This window comes from Rattus norvegicus, chromosome 15 (assembly GCF_021556685.1).
Source record: "Rattus norvegicus strain SHRSP/BbbUtx chromosome 15, alternate assembly SHRSP_T2T, whole genome shotgun sequence".
Classification (NCBI taxonomy): domain Eukaryota; kingdom Metazoa; phylum Chordata; class Mammalia; order Rodentia; family Muridae; genus Rattus; species Rattus norvegicus.
In genome coordinates, this window is record NC_141548.1 from 7756234 (window position 1) to 7775985 (window position 19752).

General features: G+C 44.2%; 2 protein-coding genes across 8 annotated transcripts in view; one reads left to right on the forward strand and one right to left on the reverse strand.

The window, feature by feature from the left end:
- Cd99l2 (CD99 molecule-like 2) overlaps positions 1 to 1388 on the reverse strand; it is a 45536-nt gene extending 44148 nt beyond the window's left edge. For 5 of the 7 annotated variants that reach the window (NR_197405.1, NM_001433498.1, NM_001433497.1 and 2 more), the window contains exon 1: positions 1246 to 1388. Coding sequence is in view for 4 of the 7 variants with exons in the window: in NM_001433498.1 (NP_001420427.1) it covers positions 1246 to 1312 (67 nt within the window). In the remaining 3 variants the exon portion in view is untranslated. The remainder of the gene's footprint in view (positions 1 to 1245) is intronic. The other 2 variants (XM_087584924.1, XM_087584925.1) reach the window with 1 other exon arrangement.
- A 398-nt stretch (positions 1389 to 1786) lies between these two features.
- On the forward strand, positions 1787 to 18605 carry LOC102547212 (disks large homolog 5-like). The gene is made up of 7 exons (XM_087586748.1): positions 1787 to 1961; positions 11191 to 11268; positions 11394 to 11621; positions 12362 to 12524; positions 13685 to 13816; positions 14274 to 14450; positions 18023 to 18605. Exons 3-7 carry the CDS (start codon positions 11471 to 11473, stop codon positions 18105 to 18107), a joined length of 708 nt encoding a protein of 235 aa, XP_087442874.1. The 5' UTR covers positions 1787 to 1961; positions 11191 to 11268; positions 11394 to 11470; the 3' UTR covers positions 18108 to 18605.
- Positions 18606 to 19752: the final 1147 nt, after the last annotated feature.

Below are 19752 nucleotides of genomic sequence, written 5' to 3' on the forward strand. Positions count from 1 at the left end.
TTATGCTGGGTTTCTTCCTCTACCATATTGTCATCGCAGAGATACAAGTATTGGCTGTCTTCACCCTCTGCAGCATCAGTTCCTAGAACCCAGAACCCAGACTGGCCATCACTCTGAAGCTCACTGAAAGGTTCTTGTACCAACACCAACAGAATTGCCTTAGGAAAACCATTTCTTCATTCATTCATTCATTCATTCATTCATTCATGTATCATAATGACCTGGGCAAGGAGTTATCTTTCCCAGTTTTCCTTACATGTGCCATAAACCTTGCTAGAAGTCAATGCTAAGACCAAGTTTTGTCTGCCTAAGCCTATGTTTCTCACTGGTTGGGTTTGCCTTCATTTTTAGAAAGCTCAAAGCATAATGCTGCTTTGAATCAACTACAATTGCAGTGTTTTCTTGAAGCCATTTTTCCCCTCCTGATGTGGAGATGGGACATAAATAAATGAAAGAAGACTCTGCTGGTCCAGGCTTAAGATGCTATTCTGAATCACAGACTGTATTTATCATAAGAAGACACTACTTGACTTGAATGTGCCTGCAAATTCCTGGGGATCTGATTATTATGCTAAATAAAACACTGAATCTGACTCAGTAAGTCATGAGCTACTGCATTTCTAACATTAGACCCCAGGTGATGCCACTAAGGCCTGGTCCACAAATTGAGTTGCACAAGGTGAAAGAAACGTTGATTCAGCACAATTTCTGTGTCCACCTCCTCCACAAAATATGACCAAAGTCTCTAGAAGTGTAGACACCAAAAGCACGTAGGAGGCTGTTAAGACGTACAAGTCGCCCCCACCCTATTTTCGATTTGTCTCTCTACAAACCCTCCCGATCCCGATGAAAGTGGCCATAAAGTCTCCTGGGAAGCTTTCCAGATGCTTTTGCTGCAGGTGGCCTCAAGGCCTATTTTCAAAATGACTGCTTTTTCCAAGGTTTTTTTCCCAAGGTACACTGCTGGTGGCAGCTGTTATCACTAATGCTTGGCTAGGGTTTTAACATCCTAGTGTTTTCATACCAGCCCTAAGAAGGTCCCATCCCTCATCTTCAATTCAGAGTTGGTTCAGTTCCAGAAAATCTTAGACCCTCACCCCTAGGCCCAGAGCTGCCAGGTTGCCTGATTCCTACCCCCACCCGACACCTCAGGCCAGCCAGGCGGAGACAAGGCCGCTCATGCGCAGAGCGACCCCCAGGCCCCAGGGCGGGGTCCCCGGGTGCCGCAGCCCTCACCCACCTTACCTCTCTGGACCAGGGTAGCCAAGGAGAAAACGAGGCAAACGAGGAGAGTGGTGAGCCTAGCCACCATGGCTGTGAGCAGGCGCAGGGGCCCAGAGGAGCACAGTTAGCGCAGTAGGGCCCGAGAGGCGGGTAGGAGCCGGGAGGAGGGGCCGGAGAGGAGGAGCCTATCACAGCCGCAGGACCCCGCCCACAGCTAGAACAGGTGGCCGCAGTCTGTGGGGGGCGGAGTCGGGGAGGAGGTGCGGGAGAGGAGGAGCCTATCACAGCCGCAGGACCCGCCCACAGCTAGAACAGGTGGCCGCAGTTTGTGGGGGGCGGAGTCGGGGAGGAGGCGCGGGAGAGGAGGAGCCTATCACAGCCGCAGGACCCCGCCCACAGCTAGAACTAGTTGCACAGCTTGGCCGCAGTCTTGGGGCGGGACATGGGCGGGGAGGGCGGGGGCGGGGCTCACAGACACTTTGGGTCGCCTGATCCGGATTGGGTGGCCTGTCTACTTGCTGCCCACAGACCCCTCCCTATCCCGCGTCGCTATGGGAATGTCAGAAGCGGCCTGTGAGTCTCAGAAGCCAGGGGGTGAGAAACAGCAGCGGAGATGATACTCAGAAATGGCCACCTATGAGACCACCACACCCTGGCCTTGGGCCGCACCTTCCTCCTCTACTTCAGTTCTCCCAGCTGCGAGGACCCCAGCACCTCAGCAGCGCTTGCTACTCCAGGTTGAAAGCTGCAACAAAATCCCTGCCCCAGACAAAAAGAACTGGTCTGTTTATGTAGCTGCTGGGAACCCGGTGGAAGCTGAGGATCAGGGCAGGCAACAGGGAGTGTGAGCTCAGTCCAGAGTAAAAGCTGTAGGGAACAGTTCTCGAGGCTTGAGTTAGGGATGGCCTTAGTGAAGGGAAAGTTCACAGCTGCTCAATCTACTGAGACTAACAAATGTGCTGCAGTCTTTCCCCATGAATCTCTCTCTCTCTGCAAATGGAGTCCACCTCCCTGGTGGTGAGAATGCAGATACTCTCTGCTGTGACAACCAAAAACCTACTGCAGCCTGGAATTGAAAGCTCCCAATATGAGCAGGGCTGCAGCCAACTCTCAGGACAAAGAAACACTGCTCAGGGTGGCAGCATGGAACCTGTCTATACCATCATGCTGCATAAGCTGCCCTGGGGCCACTTCAGAGCACCGCTCCTATTCCTATTCCCAGGGTTCCGGGGCCGAAACAACACATGTACATATGCACAGGCAGGCACGCAGGCGCATGCTGACACACACACACACACTCGAGTCTGTCGTCTGTCTCTCCTCTCCCTCCCTCTGTTTACCCCTGCCCCTCCCCCCTTTCTCTGTTTCTATTCTATCCACTGCACTAATATGAGGCTAGGAAACACAAACACACGAAGTGTTAGGAGTAAACCTTCCCATGGGCAAATCCTGGCTGGAGCTGGAGAGATCTTTATTTCTTATAATGGCCCTCTGTATCCCGTCAATAAAGGAGAGGAAACGAGTGAGTGGGAATGCCTTGACTTTGATGGCATCACCAAGGGACCATGCAGCCAAAGCGGCCAAGAACAGAGACTTTCAGAATCCCATGGAACAGACCTTGCTGAACAACAACAACCACAACAAAAGAGTCAATGGGGTAGTGGAAAGTGGAGAGATGGGATGTAGGGAGGACTCTACGAAAATGAACTATCACGGGAGGTACGTCCAGACAGTGAGGCAGGACCTAACTTCTGTGCTTCTCTGCAACACAAAGGAAGCAAGAACCAAGAGAAGAGAATGGTGTTAGAATATGTGAAAGGATACCAGATAACCAAAAATCCTAGTTATTCAAAATGCCTAAATAAGGCTGTGAGATAGCACTCCCTTTGGGGCCTAGTATGTCTCAGTCTCTTTTAAGTGAGGTTGATGTGAGTCCGGAGGCAGGGTGAATCCTTTCAGTTGGAGAGAAGTGCTCGCCTGAAACTTGGTAAGCAACTCAGATAATTGTTGTCCCACTGAATGTCAACTGAACATGGAACTGATTTGCACACAGGAAATCCAACAATTGCAAGCCACGATCCTTGTCCCCTCCACTACAACTTCCTTATTATCATTTGTATCTGAGTTCTGGGACCAACGGCTGACCAAGCATCTTGCCAACACACTACGCCCTTCTCCTTACCCTGTACACCTAGCTCCTCCCTGAACCTCTTATGCCCTGAATATTGGCACAGACTGGAAAAAGCATTTGATTCTTCAAGCTCTCCTCCTAAAATGCTGACCTTTTTCACAAGACAGAAAAGTGTGTTGTGGTTTTAGGAGCGCAGCAGTTGTCCCATGTATGCTGAGCACACTGCTTTGGCCCTCGGTGTCTCTCTGGGAGACAGCCTGCTATACAACTACTTCCTGGCTTTCCTCTCCTGTTGTTATATACCTGACCCAGGGTAAAATCGCACGAGTTAAGCCAATGATCTCTTGGGGGCCTTGGGCTTCAGCATTTTGCCAGGACCAAATGAACAGCGGCCAAACCTTCCTCACTGTCCCTGTTGAATGGCTCTTCCCTGCGAGTCGTAGTGGCTCATCCCTTCAATTCCAACCATCCGGAGGCTGAGGCAGGAGAATTGCCACAATATCAAAGTCAGCTAAGGCCACACAGGAAAACCCTGTATACTTGTCCTTCCCTGATATTTTACCCCTGCCGCTGGTAACACTGGCAGGAAGAAGTAAAAATGAAGGTTTCCTAATCCAACTTGGGGCTACCTTTTATATCCAGGAAACCAAAGGACCTCAGCCAATGCTCAAGGCATTAGCTGCTTCCCAGGAGCTCCTGCTACATCCCTCAGCCTTGGGCCCAAACACTAGGTCTTTACTGGGCCCTACACACACACACACACACACACACACACACACACACACACACACACACACACACAGACAGACACACGCGTGCGAACGCAGGCACACACGCACACATGCACACACGAATTCTGCAGGAAGAGGAAACATTGGGAAAGGAAAGTCACCTGTCCTTCATCCTGGCTCCCCACTGAGTCCCATCCTCCATGGCTGACCTATACACAAGGTTCTGGCCAGTTCTGTGCAGAGAACCAAAAAGAAGCTCCAACCCCCAGTGTCCTGACCTTTATTCTGCAACCATGAACTTTGTTGCTGTACAAAAGTCTTCTTTTTTTTTTCACAGAACATTGCAGTGTTTTGTTTAAAAGTGCTTGCTGCAGAAAACTAAAAATTCGTAAGCCAACTCCTCCCCAAATAGAAAAAGAAAACAAAATCTACCAGGCAAAATCAACACATCTTTGAGCCTTTAGCCCATACAGATGTATGAAACTGGCAGAACACACCCCATAATCGAACAGAAGCTCTGGAAAAGGAGCCCCCCTTTCTCTTTGACTTGCAAGTACATTATCCTCAGACTCCCCACAGCCCTCTTCATCTCTGGATTTGGTCAGACAAGGCCTTGAATGCCAAGTCAACAGCAAAGGTTTGATTCTGAGAAGAAAGGGAAAGCATTGAAAAGCAACCTGTAGCATGACAAGGCCTGTGGTTGATGGGAAAATGGACAGCATAATGCCAGAGGAAAGGCTAGGTCTGGATTCTAGAGCCCACATTAGAGGGTAGGAGTTGTTGTCTGGGCCTGGTTACAGGGCAGAGGAAATGAGAAAATTCAAGGACATAAGGAATTGAGCCAGGAGAGGGAAGCAGTTAGAGTCTAGGCCCTGTGTAGCTGCCGGAACAACCTGCCTGCAGAGGAGTGTCCTGTAGAATTGATGTGAAGGGAAAATAACAGTTCGCCCAGCCAAGAAGAAAGGAGTTCCCAGAAAAAAGACTAAGGAGAATGCAGGAGGGATTGGAGATAAGAAAAGACGCGAAGTAGCAGTTGCCAGAACGACTTCATGCAAGACTTGGGGACTAGGTGAAGTTTACACGCTCCTAAGGCAGCTGAAGAGGTTTAAGCAGGAACAGGGTAACACTGCAAAGAGTACAAGAGCAAATGACTAGGATTTTCTAGATCAGTTTCTCCAAGGAACCTCAGAGCCCTACTGTGTAGAAGCCAGCATTTTCCTCAGAAAACACTGTTCTACGAGTATGGGGGAAATCCTGCCCTGGATCCTTAGCAGGAAAAGAATAGGGGAGGGGAAGGGAGGTGGAGAGAGATGGAAAGGAAAATGGAAAAGGAAGGAGGGGGAAGAGGGAAGTTGAGGAGAGGGAGGAGGGAATAGGAGGTTAGAGGAGGAGAGGGTGGGAAAGAGAGGGAAGAGGGAGGGGACAGGAAGGACTGAACCCAAAGCCTCACATATGGAAGTCATGTACTCAACCACAGAGCAGCATGGCTTTCTCCTGGGGTGTGAGGGCCTTTCTCAGCACCTCAAGGACCACACCATGGTGAAGACAAGGGCAGTACTAGTCTTAGGGAAGGGTCCAGAAGGAAAACAGGATGGAAAGTGCAAAAGGCCACTTGGTCCTTACTCCTTGTTGAGGCTCATTATGATGAGAAGGAGCCTTCCTCTCTGTCTACCCATATGCAGAGTACCCAGTGGCTTTGGTCAGGCAGGGCAAAACCTTCCACCTGCTTGTTTTCCTAATGTAAGAGGCTCTCTGCACTGTTCATGTCAGGGCTCACTCAAGTTAATATGGAATTTGCATAAGCACTTGGCAAGAAATAACTAATATCTTCATACTATTTGCAATGCAGCATTTTCTACCCTGTGTCCTGACTTCAGTAGGAACAAGAGTCAAGGGTTGTGGGGACAGAATAGGGGGTTTTATGGGATGAAACTTGAAAGGGGCTTAATATTTGAAATATAGATAAAAATATCCACTAAAAATTGCAAAAAAGAAATAATTCAAAACTGAAAGGCCTCTGCCCAAAATAAGCTATGGTATACATCAAAATGAACTCACCAAAAATAACATTATCAAGAATAACAGCAAACAAACCAACAACAAAAATAGAAAAATATTCATTCCTCTAAAATTGGTGGAATTCATTAAATGTGCAGTCATAGCTGATGCTATATTTCAAGGAAACCACAGGCATAAAACTCTGTGTGTCCTGAACTCTTTTTATAGTCCCATACTGAATGTTTTTATTTCCTCTAATGTATGAAAGAAATACTTCTGTGTTTCTCCTTTGTTTGTCATTATAAAGGAAGCTAAATCTGTGAGCACAGGGATAAAGCAAGGATATTTTGCATCATAAAAGTGGGTTCCAAAGAGCATGACAAACTGTAAATGCTGGGCTGGAATTCGCTATGGGGCTAAACAAGGTTGCCTGGAACACAATCAGGCCAAGTGCTGGGGCTATAAATGAGCAGCCACACCCAACAGATACCATGTTACTTTCTGTCCTGGATGCTTTTCCCTGTTTCATTTTCTTATTTTTTATCTTAATGAATTTCTTTGCATAAGTAAAACAAATAAGTTAAAATCCCACATCCTAATAATCTCCCACACAACCAGAAAATTAAAGTAGACATCAGTGAGCAAAGTTCAACAGGCACTGTCCTTTGCTGCTGTGTGGTCTCATCAACTATCACTTCTCCAATATCTACCTTCCCGAATTCCCCAGTCCAGGCCCGAGTTAGTTGGGAGTTGGACCATGAGCCTCTATTCATAATGTAGCTAAGACTAACAAGGATAGATAGGGAATGAAAAAGCCTCAGATCTAGTGAAACCTCGATTTTCATGGGTTCTTAAGTGCCTGAGGGTGTCCCTTAGACACTGTCATCTGGGGCTTCTGCCTTCTTGACAAGGGTCTGCAGAAGCCATGGCAAAATGCTGCCTAACCACACAGGTGTAAGAGTGGGAAAATCCTGTGAATCCTTTCCAGATTGATTTCATTACCTTTGGCTACACCCTTGAGCAGGTAGTATCACAATGACAAGGCTAAAAATGGAAATTGGGGGGATGATGGGGAAGTCAGATGTCCAGTGGATCTCTGAGATAGCCTTTATGGAGAACTAGAGGACCTGGATAATGAAAAAGAATTGGTTAGATATTTCAGCCAACTACTGATTTCTGAGCCTGAGGAACAATGAAGGAGGTATTTCAAACAAAATTATATGGATGTAACCCTCCATGTATGGAGTAAAATAGACCCAAGGTGAGTAGGAGGCCTACTTTCTTGGACACCAATGAGAGTTTTGTACTGTTTCCTGTAATGTTCTTTTCTTTATTTGCACGTGACCAGAACTTTGAAGTCTGCATGCACAATGAAGGTTTTCATCTGTACATTTTTATTCACCTTTAATTGACAGTGTGATATGGGATGGAGCCTAGCGGGTGAGATGCTTTGTTGACAGAGATGAAAATATCCCACAGATGCCATGTGGCCCTATGGTGCCAGCACTAGTGCAGGATAAAGAAATGCCTTTATTATATACACTGCAACAGGTGGTGAAATAATGAGTTGGGCAAGAATCCACTTGTAAGTTAAGATTATTACCATAAGAGTTGAAAGAAAGTTTTATTTTCTATGTAAGAGGTTGCCGGTGCCATGTAGAATCACGTGATGACCCAAACACCGGAACCTTAAACAAAGGAATAGGAGGGGTCTGCTCACAGGCTCTAGGTCGCCTGGGCTGCTCCTATAAGAACTAGAAAATGGATGCTGCCTGCTTCCTTAGCAGGTGTTGATTAGTGACACTGATAAGTTTTACAAGATACTCATTTTCTTTCTAATGTGGGATCCACAGAAGTTTTGGGTTAAAATCCTAGTTAGACAAGCTGCCTGCTTCTTAATGACAGGTGCCATTGGAAGGAGATTAAGTTCGTTCTTAGAAGAAGAGAGTAGAGTTTAACTGAATCACCTGGGAATTTTCACCCATAGTTCGAAACTCAGAAAGGGAAGATTAGCCACTGAATCGAAGTAGAGATTTGCGATATTTATAATATGGTTATTAAAAAATAGAAGTCTGTACCCCAGGCACAGTGAATACAGACATATATTATGGAAATTATTAATAAATAAAAAAATAAAAAATAAAAATCTGGGGGATCCAGGTAAAGAGGTTGACAGATCAATGTATTTTGGGCTAAAGTTCTGGTTTGATAAGTTGCCTATTTCTTTTTTTTTTAAGATTTATTATTTTTCTATTCATATGAATACACTGTAGCTGTCTTGAGACACACCAGAAGAGGGCACTGGATCCCATTACAGATGGTTGTGAGCCACCATGTGGTTGCTGGGATTTGAACTCAGGACCTCAGGAAGAGCAGCCAGTGCTCTTAACCGCTGAGCCATCTTTCCAGCCCCAAGTTGCTCATTTCTTATTGGTATTGGAATTGATAGAAGGTGTTTAATTTGTTTTGTAAATTATCCCGCTAAAGACTACATGGCTCGATGATGCCAGCTGGCGAGGGATCGTGATTATTTTTTATATTTACCACAACAGGAAGCTCAGGTTCTCTTAAAGTGGGCTCCATGGGAACTGTGGGTTCATTTCCTGATAGGACAGGCTAGAAAAGCCTAAACAGGCACATACACTATTGTTTAGCTTACTTCTTTTTTTAAAACTGTTTAATCTTCATAATGGGCATGAGTTTGAATTTTTTGGTTATATTATTGCTCTGGGAGATACTGCAAGATACAAACTTTTCTGGTTACATACTAAGGAACACAGTATTTGGGAAAGCGAAGTCAATTCTCATAGATGCTTTTAGTCTTTGGACCCTGATTAGAGACAGTTTACACCCTAGATAAGAGAGAATATGGGTTTAAGAGAAAAACAGTCCTCCTGGACTCTCCACAGATGCTTTGGTGAAAGAAGAAAAATGAGCTTAAGCTATTTTGGAGCTCTCCTGGGGACAGAAGGAGGTGAGAGACCATTTGCATCCTTGCTACCTCCTATTGGAGAAGTGCTTATTTCTGATTCTGGGTCCTTTAGGTAGGATATCTGGGTCCTTTTGGTGGGACACCATCTAGCTCCTTCCCTCTATGTCTATTGTCTGTCCTTGGTGCACCAAGCTGTCCACGGATGTCAATTTATGTCTGGGTTTTGCTTCTCGTTGCTTGAATGTTTTGTTTCTTGCTTAAAAGAAAAAATGGCTAAAACATTAAATGCTGGTTGATTCCCCCCTTGATTTAGTTTTAAGTCCTTTCAAGAAAGGAACAAGTAAATAAAAACAGTTTCAATTGACCTTTGGAGCCCAGCATCCTAGATAACTGGTTATCTCTGGTGATAACTGTCATGCGTGTCTCTGACTGGATTCAGCCTCAATGGAGGACTGTAGCTAGGAGCCTAGGTCTGTCCACTGGGGAAGCTCCCCGGGGGGCTGGCTAAATGTCTACACTAGCTAGCCTTAAAGGTGCCAGCAGCTTCAAAGCTTCTATGGTAAGGGAGCTGATGGCTGTTTCTCTTAGAGAAATCTTTGACTGTGATTATTGGATTCAACAGGTAGCAAGGTGCTTCTTTTAAAATGACAGCTAAAAAAGTAAAAATGGTGTTTAATCTAAATACTAAAGATATGTGTAGTCACTTCATTTTTTTCTGTTTGGTTTTAAATGTATAATACGCTTTACCTGTCTTGGCTATAGGTTACTGGCTTTTAAGTTATTGGGTATGGTTAAAATTTTGTAACATTGGTAACAGAAAGTTGGCTTAAAAAAGGAGTCATTCTAGACAACACGTGGCATGAGCCAACACAGGGAAACAGGGCTAGACTGGGATAATATTTTAATATAACTCTTATCATGGAAACCAGACTTATAAAAGAATTTAGGGCAATGTCTCTTTGGTGAGGTATTAGAGCCTGCAGCATCGTTCGTTCTCATGCAAGGCTTGGCTGCCATACTTTATAGCATGAGGAATGGACTTGGTGTTTTGGAGAGACTGGATTTTGGAGGATAGATAGTTTGGTGGAGGGTGAGTTTTGCTTTCCAAAGTTATGGCTGTGCTCTGGTGTTAGGAGGGAAACTTAAAGATTGTGGCTAATGATTGCGAGTGTTACATTGACTACAGTTTACAGTCTGATCCCAGACAGACTCGGGATTCTAACTCGTACATATTTGTGCTTAAGAAAAAGTCAAACAGGTGGAGACTGTGACAAGGGTTGATGAGGCTATGGAACTCATAAGAGCATGACAGCCCGGTTGCTTACTCCAACTGCTATTTCAAGAAATACATATAGAATTATTATAGGTTTAAGAGATTGCTTTTATGCTGTTTCTTGCACTCTTGGGTTGTTGTGAAATAGTTCATTTCTTGTGTTTCCTTGGGTTTTGTTTGACTTGACCATACATTTGTATGTCTTTTTGAAAGAAAAATGTATTTATTTTGGTGAATTGTTCTTTGGATGACTTTTGTCTGTGGTTCCTCTGAATGCAGTTCCCTCGGTGGCCAGAAAAGGAACCAGATACCGAGTTACAAATGATGGTTAAGCACCCTGTAGGTCCTCTGAGTGAAGCCAGCAGGTTGCCCAGGTGTGCACCATGATGTGCTACAGCTTCTCTGCTTCCTCCTGCTCTTCCTTGGCCAGCAGCACCTCTGCATTCTGCCCCTCCATGGCTCTTGCTTAGGTCTCAGTTCCCTCACTTTTGGAGATTTTAACTTTTAAGAAGGGACAGAAAGATTACAATTTGATGTTTGCCCTATACCTGAGAACCTATGTTGCCAGGAAAGGGGAGTTTCCATTGCACAAAATGGGATGGTAAGACAGAGATTTCAGGAAAAAACATGGGTGAATATATTGAAACCATGACCCCTCTCAAGGCACACTCCATGAAACAATGTACTCCAGCTTGCATACATTTAAAGGTGTAGGAAAAAAATATTGGCATCTAGGGAATAGTAAAAAATGTGGGAATTGGATTATATGTCACATGCATGGACTCTGGGTTTATACATTTCAGGAAGAAGAATATCCATCATCCACGGTCTTTAGGTCTTTGACTGTTAACAAAGATGTTCTATCCATTTCAAGGCCTGATACAACTCTCCCTCTCCTCAGCAACTGAGTTGTAATGAAGGAGTGAGAACTCTGAAGCTCTGGAAGGACAGTGAGCGAATGGGTGTTCCTGGCTCAAAAGTGAGTCTCTGGAAAAGCCACTGCAGAACCTGGTCAGTCTGGTTGGAGGTAGTTAGCAAGTAAGCTATGGCATTTCCCAGTGACATCACCGGTAGTGTCTTCCCTGGAAATTCTCTTGTATCCAGGAAACACTAGAATGTTCTGTGATGTCAGCAGTGTTGTGGTGACACCAACTGCCTGAGCGATTTCCCTTCATTTCCTAATGGGTTCCCGAGGAGGCATGTTCTCCAGGATCCTCAGTCTCTTTCGGAGGGACAATCATATCCATGTAGACACCAGACCAAGGCAGAGGGAGGCCAGCCCTCCATCACGTTGGAGAAGAAGACGAATGGAAAGGTCCTGGAGGAGGTCACGTGAGTACTGGGCAGGGCAAGGGGGCTTCCTGGAGGAGGTTGGCTTGAGCTGGTCCTTCCAGGAGTAGGACGTATGATTTAGAGCCTCAGTCTTCCTAAATGGCTGACTCAGACTCAACAATTTCTGATCATTAGTTTGACAGAAAACCAGGAACTGTTATATGTCAAGGGCCTTTCCTTGGATCTCTTTACTGTCATGGGCAGTGTCAAAAAATACCAGGATGTGCCTCTGTAAGAATAACACAGTGTCTCTCCCAGGATAGGCTATCAAAGCACTTCATTCTCAGCAGTGTCCTGTAGATTACGTGGGTAATTGATGCCAAGAGGGATACTCTCCTGGTTATATATCAAGGTCTCAGTTATTTGTCCTTGAACACACAGACTAGGGATTCAAGATGTTAAGCAGTTTGGACTCAAGGACTTACCTGCCTCATATCAGACATTAGCTGAGAAGGTCCTCCAATTCTTCTTGTTTAGCCCAGCTTTAGAATTTCAGAGCCAGAGGAATGGCTTTAGGAGGTGTGTTCTATATCTATGATGGCATATGTCATCCTATGGCTATGATGGTGGGGACCAGGGACCTAGCTGAGTTCAGCTTAAAGATAGCTTTCTTGCTCTGTCAGGGATTCACTGTATCTGTAGAACTGTTCATCCTCAGACTTCTGTTTTAGACTAAGCATAGTTTTCCTTGACACTGTGTCCACATACATGCCTGTTTACTGGTGTTTATCTACCTACAGAGTCTGATCAGAAGGCATCATCCCAAGCCTCCATGACACCTGTTGAGGAGGAGAGAATGAAGCGTCTGGAGAACCTCAAAATTGCTCTCCACAAGATGCAAAAGGAGAGAGATGAACTCAGGAGAATCCTGGCTGATTACCCGGGAAAGAATTTAAATGACAGGTAGTCACAATGCAAGTTCTGTTAAATCCACATTTCCTCACATCACAGTAGGCTACAACTCCAGGGTGTCCTCATGGTCAAAATCACTTTCCTGATTGCATCAGAATGTGAAGTTCAGATGGGAATGGGATGGTGGAACAGGCTATTTTAATTCCTACAAACGTAAATCATAGCCTGCGGCCTGAATCACAGTCTGGGAATGAGGGTAGTAGTGTGTGAGCTCTCATTGTGTGGTTTAAGGAGCCTGGACAGGTGTTGGCTTGTGGGAATTTCTAGGTGCTCTGATTATGAGCAATCATTGTTGTAATTGACGTGGAGGTGCTTTGGGTTCAATAGGTCCTGTGAAGAGCTGGAGGGGTCCAATCCCACTTGGTGCCTCACAGTGTGTGACTGGACTGACAACAGGGGATCATTGGTTTTCTCTGATTTTATTCATTGTATTTTGAGATAATGCCACATCCTTGTATTTATTTGGCATTCTAATTGTATTTGAGAGAGAGAGAGAGAAAGAGAGAGAGAGAGAGAGAGAGAGAGAGAGAGAGAGTTTTGTGTAAGTTTGTGTGTGTGTCTGTATATGAGTGCGTTTGTGTGTATAACTTAAGATCTGGGTATTCTATGTTCTGATTTGGCCTGAGAATTATCCTGTGTCAATTTTCATGGCATGATAATGATGAGGGTGAGAGCCTCACAGTGAGCAGTAGAACATTTCACATCTGCTCAGGTGGACACACATGGGAATCTCCTGGTGTGTGTTATAAATTCTTTTCCCTGTAAATACTGTTCATGTTCCTTTGGGTTTTCATGTAGCAATAGATTCTATGATTGAGAATTGTTACCTAAGAACAGGACAATAGTCTTCATGGGTTTCAGTTGGAGCCTGGATCGTGGCACAGGGTCCTCCAAAGTTCTTGGCAAGCTAGTCTATTCCTTCAAACACCCTCAGGGAGCTCAAGCAAATCAGCTCCCTCCTTTTGTTTGCTGGCACTGCTGTCCCTGTGTCCATAATAATAAACTTAGTAAATACCAAATGGACCCAGTACCAAGGATCAAGGGTGTGGCATGTCCTAGGCTGGGGTAGTTCAGGATTCAGTCTGAATTCATGTAATTCTTGAATCCTTCATTCATATGTTATTTCATCCTTGGACCATGCCCTACCACAGGAACAACTTTGAGTCCGAGATGCTCACGATGCAGCACCAGGAAGTGATGACCGACATGAAGAAAATGAGCGAGCAGGTCAATAGAGCTTTGGTCAAATGTACACACCTCACACTGGAAAATGACTGGTACTGGTGAGTAACTTACAAGGCTGTGACCCCAGCACAGGGCACAGCATGTGTCAGCCCATTCTTATGTTTGAAGTAAAGTGAGGATCAGGCTTTATAGTGTTTGAAGCAGACCAGGAAGCCTGTCTCTAAGGAAGGCTCTAGGACACACAGGACACAGAAACATTGGCCTCCAAGCGACATTCTAATAAAATGGACAAATAAGCACACATAGGGATTATGTCCTCTTCTGGGAAAAACTTGAATCAATGGTGTCAGGTTTTTGAGAAGTGCCCTGAGTCTTCTGGAATGTGGCTCTTTTCTCCATTTGACCTGTCTCTAGGTCATGCTCCATGGCTACTGTGGACTTGGACTATAATCTGGGCTCTCTTTGGATCAGGACCCAAGAAGGAGTAATGGACATGGAGATGTGGGAGGAAGTTGGAGACTGGCTGGGAGTCACCATTTTTTCTTTGTGTGTCAGCCGCAGCTTCTGCCCCCTCCTAACTGAGTTGTTTGAGCTGAAGAACAATGCCCAGAGAGCACGGCATGAGAACAGGGAGCTTCTATGGGAACAGATTGCACTGGAAGAGTCCATTAAGGAAACAACAAGGTTCTGTGGGGAAGCCAGTATGAAAATCCACGTAACAAGCAGCCTCAGGTAGGATGAATTATGCATCAAGGGCAGGTTTTCCTGATATCTAACCATAAACCAAGTCAAGCCAGTTTAAACTTTCTCCCACTTATCCAGACGCTCTCCTAGGTCTCATCCAGTTGTTCATCTCTTTGACCATTTACAAAACTTTCTGTGATGTTAGCTTCATGCAAAAACTGGAGGATTGACAACCAAATCCTGCTCAACTAGAAAATGCATTTCCTTAAGGGGGATCTGTTGATCACACACTGCACACTTACATGCCATTATGCTAGAGGGATGCCATGTGGTAGCCGTCTTTGTAGTGCACAGAACTGATTAGAGTTTAGTTCAATTGCCAAAAGAATGGTTCTCATTGTCAATCATGATGGGGCTTGTGGACTTTCTCTCCTTTTCCCTGTACATTGAAAATGGTCCCTTTTGCCTGTCCAAATCGTGGTTTACAGTGACAGAGCTTGAGAAGCAGTTTGTCCGTCCTGTTTTATGTCAGTGTTTTAGTGTTCTTTCCTGTGGCTTATGTCCTGGAGCTGACTGGATGAACAGGGATGTAAGAAAGACTTCTCTCAGGGTGAGGGTTTGTGTGAGATATGTGAGGATTAGAGGGAAATTTTTCTCCAACTCTCTCAACCTCGTGTGCCCAAGAAGTGCATTCCCTATACAGGTTTACTCTATAAGGGATGGATAGCAGTGTCTAAGCTCTCACTTGACACATTTCCTTTGCCTAATCTGTATTCAACAACTGTTGTTCTAGCATGATGGCCTCCCCATTCTTTTCTGCTTCTCACTTATGGTTTCTGTTCTCTCCCTCTCCCTCTTCCTCTCCCTTCCCCTCTCCATCTCTCTCTGACTCTGTGTGTGTGTTTGTGGGCGTGTTTTTTTGTGTGTTTTTTGTCTGTGGGCACATATATGTGTGATCATGTTTATGACTATGGTCCATATTGTACTTTGGAAGTTGTTTGTTTTAATTGTGATATGGTGTCTTATATATAGAAGTGTGTGTATATGTGTGTTTTTTCGCATGTGTGTGTGTGAACTCATCAAGTTTCTGAACACAGACACATATATATATTTATATATATTGTATAAATCTATATGTGCATATTTAGAAACATGTAAAACTATATATATATAGATACACACACACACACACAAATACTCTGAGAGAGAGAGAAGAAGAGAAACATAATCTTTCCAATTACATTTTAAATTGTTCTTAATGGGGTCTTGATCACTATTCAAAATATTTACACTGGGAAAACTATTCATCAACATTGACATTACTTGGAGAAAAACTCAGGAATGGGGTACAGGGATGTGAGGAGAGGCTACTGTGTGAAATCCATGTACCTGAGTGTCGAAACTGATGACTCAGGGCTCTTCTGCCTTCTTTGCTCTCGGTGTATAGTAACACTGGAAGGTCATGTGGCTTGTTGTGTCTTCTCAACATCCTGGTTATGTTAATCATTAACCTGCCACCACTTTCTTTCCAGATTGGCCTAAACTTGGTTGAATATACCTTGGCTTTGGAGTTTGGCCTGGAATTTGTTATTTGAAAGATTAATTTGCTTAGAGTTGAATCTTCAGGCAGAAGATGTCCAGGAGTTATGCTGAGGTGTAATCACATCTTTGCCTCAGACAGAAACTTAGGCTCAAAATAGTCCAAAGCACTCACCCTGTGTTGTGTTGTGGCACTCTTAACCATTGTTATTCAAAATCATTTGATCTGAGTGAAAATCATCTGTAAGGAGGGTTTAGAACAGTGATGACCCTCAGACATTGCTGGAGGTGTCAAATGGGTAGCCCTGTGAGAAGCTGTGTACAACTCTTGTGATGGTTCAACCTTTTGACACAGCGACTCCAGAACAAGAAGTAGGTGTGAGCAGAGAAACTGGGGCACATTAGTGTTGTAGGGGTTCACCTCAGAGCAGCCATGAAGCAAAATTATCCAGATGTCCATCAGTCAGAAAGTGAAAAGGTACAATGTTGTCCAGCCCTTCCATGAACTGTGGCTAGTTTGATTATACCTGCCAGCATTTGGCTTTGAATTAGCCTTCTCTTACTCGAATTATATCTGATAGCATCCCATTACAAGTTTTACCTTGGATTGTGGTTATGGAGATTTCCTAGCTGTTTGTGCTGGTAGTTTGTTTCCCCTGTCAGGTACTGTATGGTAAAGGGACCTCATATTGAAAAATGCAGCTCACTTTGCATGCACTGCGAAACAGTGAGCAGAGGACTGAAGAGGCTTACCTGCCCCCACCCAGTGCTCTGTTCCCTGAAATCAGCCTCCTGTGCACAGCATTGTGAACTTGCTAAGCAGGCTTGGCTAACAGGCCTAGATGTCACATTTCTAATTTCTGATTTTCAGGGGAATACACTTGATTGGCTGAGCTGTCTTTAGGCTATGCTCACTGTGTACTTACCCCATTCCAGGTTTTTTTTCTTATGCTACCATAGTAGACTGGGTGATCTCTTCTATTACCATTAACTGGGAAACTAACCACATTCTGCAAAATACTCTGCTTGTATGTGTGAACAAATATATTTGGGTGAGTTCAAAAGTGTGTATTTCTGGGTGTCTGTCTGTCTGTGTCTGTATATATGCATGTCTCCATGGACAATATAATCTTCTAATGACCAGGATGAGGAGAGCATGGAGGAAAGTCTGCAGGACGCCCTGAATCAGAAAAAACTGGTCACTGAGCAAAAGGCCTTGTCTGAGACGATGGAGCATCATTTCGGTGTCACTGAGATGATTTGAAAGCACAGGATGAGAGGACCCAAGTAGATTTCCTGTACTTATAAACTGTCTTATTGGGTGTGTGACTTTCTCCAGAGTTCTCAGCATCTGTCAGCTAGGAGCAGCTCAGAATATTGTTCTTGTCCATTTAAAAGAAATTCTGTCCATGAAGTGTATGTGATCCATAGAGATTCTGGCTCTTGTGTACCGATCCCTCCAGGCTGTGCTCTCTTGTATTATCTGAGCCCAGTGCCTTTAAGTCTCCCCATAAATAGTTTTACGATACCCATAAACAAAGGAGTGGTATAGTTTATTTTCTGCTTGAGTATCTCCTTTAGAGTTCAATGCTTAGTCTTGGCAAGATTTCCATGCAGCATATTCTTGCCAAATATAATATCACTTCAGTGTGCATGTACTTCTTGAGATATTGTTTCTCTGGGTCTTTGCAGATATTGAGGTGGTCATTTGGACCCCAGGCATATTCCTGCACTGGAGGAATAATAATAGTCTTCATTTCAGTGATGGCCAGGCTTCCAAGGCCTTCCTATTGTTTTCTAGGTTGTTCACATCTCTCCTCATCTGACATTGAGACATTGTTACATGATATTAAAATATAATATATATGTACGATTGGAATTATCTGCTTTTCACTGTTCGATTTTTAGCATTTTGAAAAGCTGAGAAAATATGCAGGCCTGTGGGATCTCTTACCCTTCTCTCTTGGGCATGAGAGAATGACCTCAGATGAAAGATCATCCTGGATTTTCCTGCTGAATTGTGCTGCTGTGTATGGGATAAGTGGCATGGCAGGTCCTCACCAGGTCTTCTCCTCCCCTAGGTCTGAACACTGCAGCAGAAGCTTTCCCAGGGCCCAGACCAGGACTACAGCTCTCAGAGACAGGACTGTCCACCAGGAGCACTGAGGGTTCAAAGATTGACACCACCTCCCGCATCTCAGTCCTTGTAACCATAGCAATCCTGGGCTGAATTTGAAAGACCTTGAGATGTGGACTGGAACATGCCTCACGTTTAACCGTTTGACGACTTGTCCACCAACAATCAACTACACCGAATGAGGCGTCTACATTCCTCTTGAAGAGATTTTTACCATCTTACCTGCCGTTCTGCTGTGTTTGCAAGGCCAGCAACAGGCTGGAGTTATATGTTGAAAAATCAGCAGGAATTGAATGCTGACTAATTTACTTGTTATATTTAGTTTTTAGTTTGAAATTTGGTTGTTTTATGCATTTGGTTTTATTTGTTTACATTTGAAGTTTTGTTCTTTATTTGTTAACATTAGTTTTTTAATTAATATGCTATATTCTTAAGGCTATATACATTGAACTCATTGACTCCCCACTTTAAAATGTTCTTGAATAAATTAATGTTTGTCTATAAATAAAAATGTGACCTTTAATCCCTCACTCAGAAGACCGTCCTGAGTCGTGTGTGGTTCTTCCTCCTGTAACAGCACAAGTGTAAGGCAACAGTGGTTTTCTGCAAGTCTCATGCAGCTTAGGCTTCACCATCAGTTCACAGCCAGCCAGAGCTGCACAGGAAACTGTGCTCTTGATGTAGACAGAGTGTCATGCTCTGTGGAACCCACATACATGACGAAAATTATCCTTGCTTTATCCCTGTGCTCACAAATTTAGCTTCCTTTATAATGACAAACAAAGGAGACACACAGAAGTGTTTCTCTAATACATTAGAGGAAATAAAACCATTCAGTATAGGAATATAAAAAGCGATCAGGACACACAGAGCTGTATGCCTCTGAATTCCTTGTAATATAGCATCGGTTATTACTGCAGATTTATTGAATTCCAGCAATTTTGGAGGAACAAAATGTTAAAAATTTTTTATTATATATATTTCTTTACTTACATTTCAAACGTTATTCCCCATCCTTGTTTCCTTCCTGAAGCCCCCATTCCCTTCCCTTTCCCTTCTCCATTGTGTATTCCCCCTATACATACCCCTTATTGTTCACCAATATTCCCATGCACTGCCCCTGGAACATTTTCTCTATTGTTTTTGTTGGTTTGTTTGTTTTTATTCTTTTTCTCCCATTTTTATTAAATTGGGCATTTCTTATTTACATTTCAAATGTTATTCCTTTTCCCGGTTTCCTGTCCATCAGCCCCCTAACCCCTCCTCTTCCCGTTCTAAATGGGTGTACCCTCCCCACCCAACCCCCCTTACTGCCCTCTCCAAAATTCCCTTCACTGGGGGTTTAACCTTGGTAGTACCAAAGGCTTCCCCTTCCAGTGTTGCCCCAACAATGCTATTTACTGCTACCTACGCAGGGTCAGTCCATGTGTAGTCTTTGGGTAGTGGTTTGGTCCCTGGAAGCTCTGGTTGGTTCTTATGGGGTTGCAAGCCCCTTCAGCTCCTTCAGTCCTTTCCCTAATTCCTCCAATAGGTGTCCTGTTCTCAGTTCAGTGGTTCGCTTCTGGCATTTGACTCTGTATTTGACATGTTCTGGCTGTGTCTTCAGGAGAGATCTATATCCGGTTCATGTCAGCCTGCACTTCTTAGCTTCATCCCTCTTATCTAGTTTTGGTG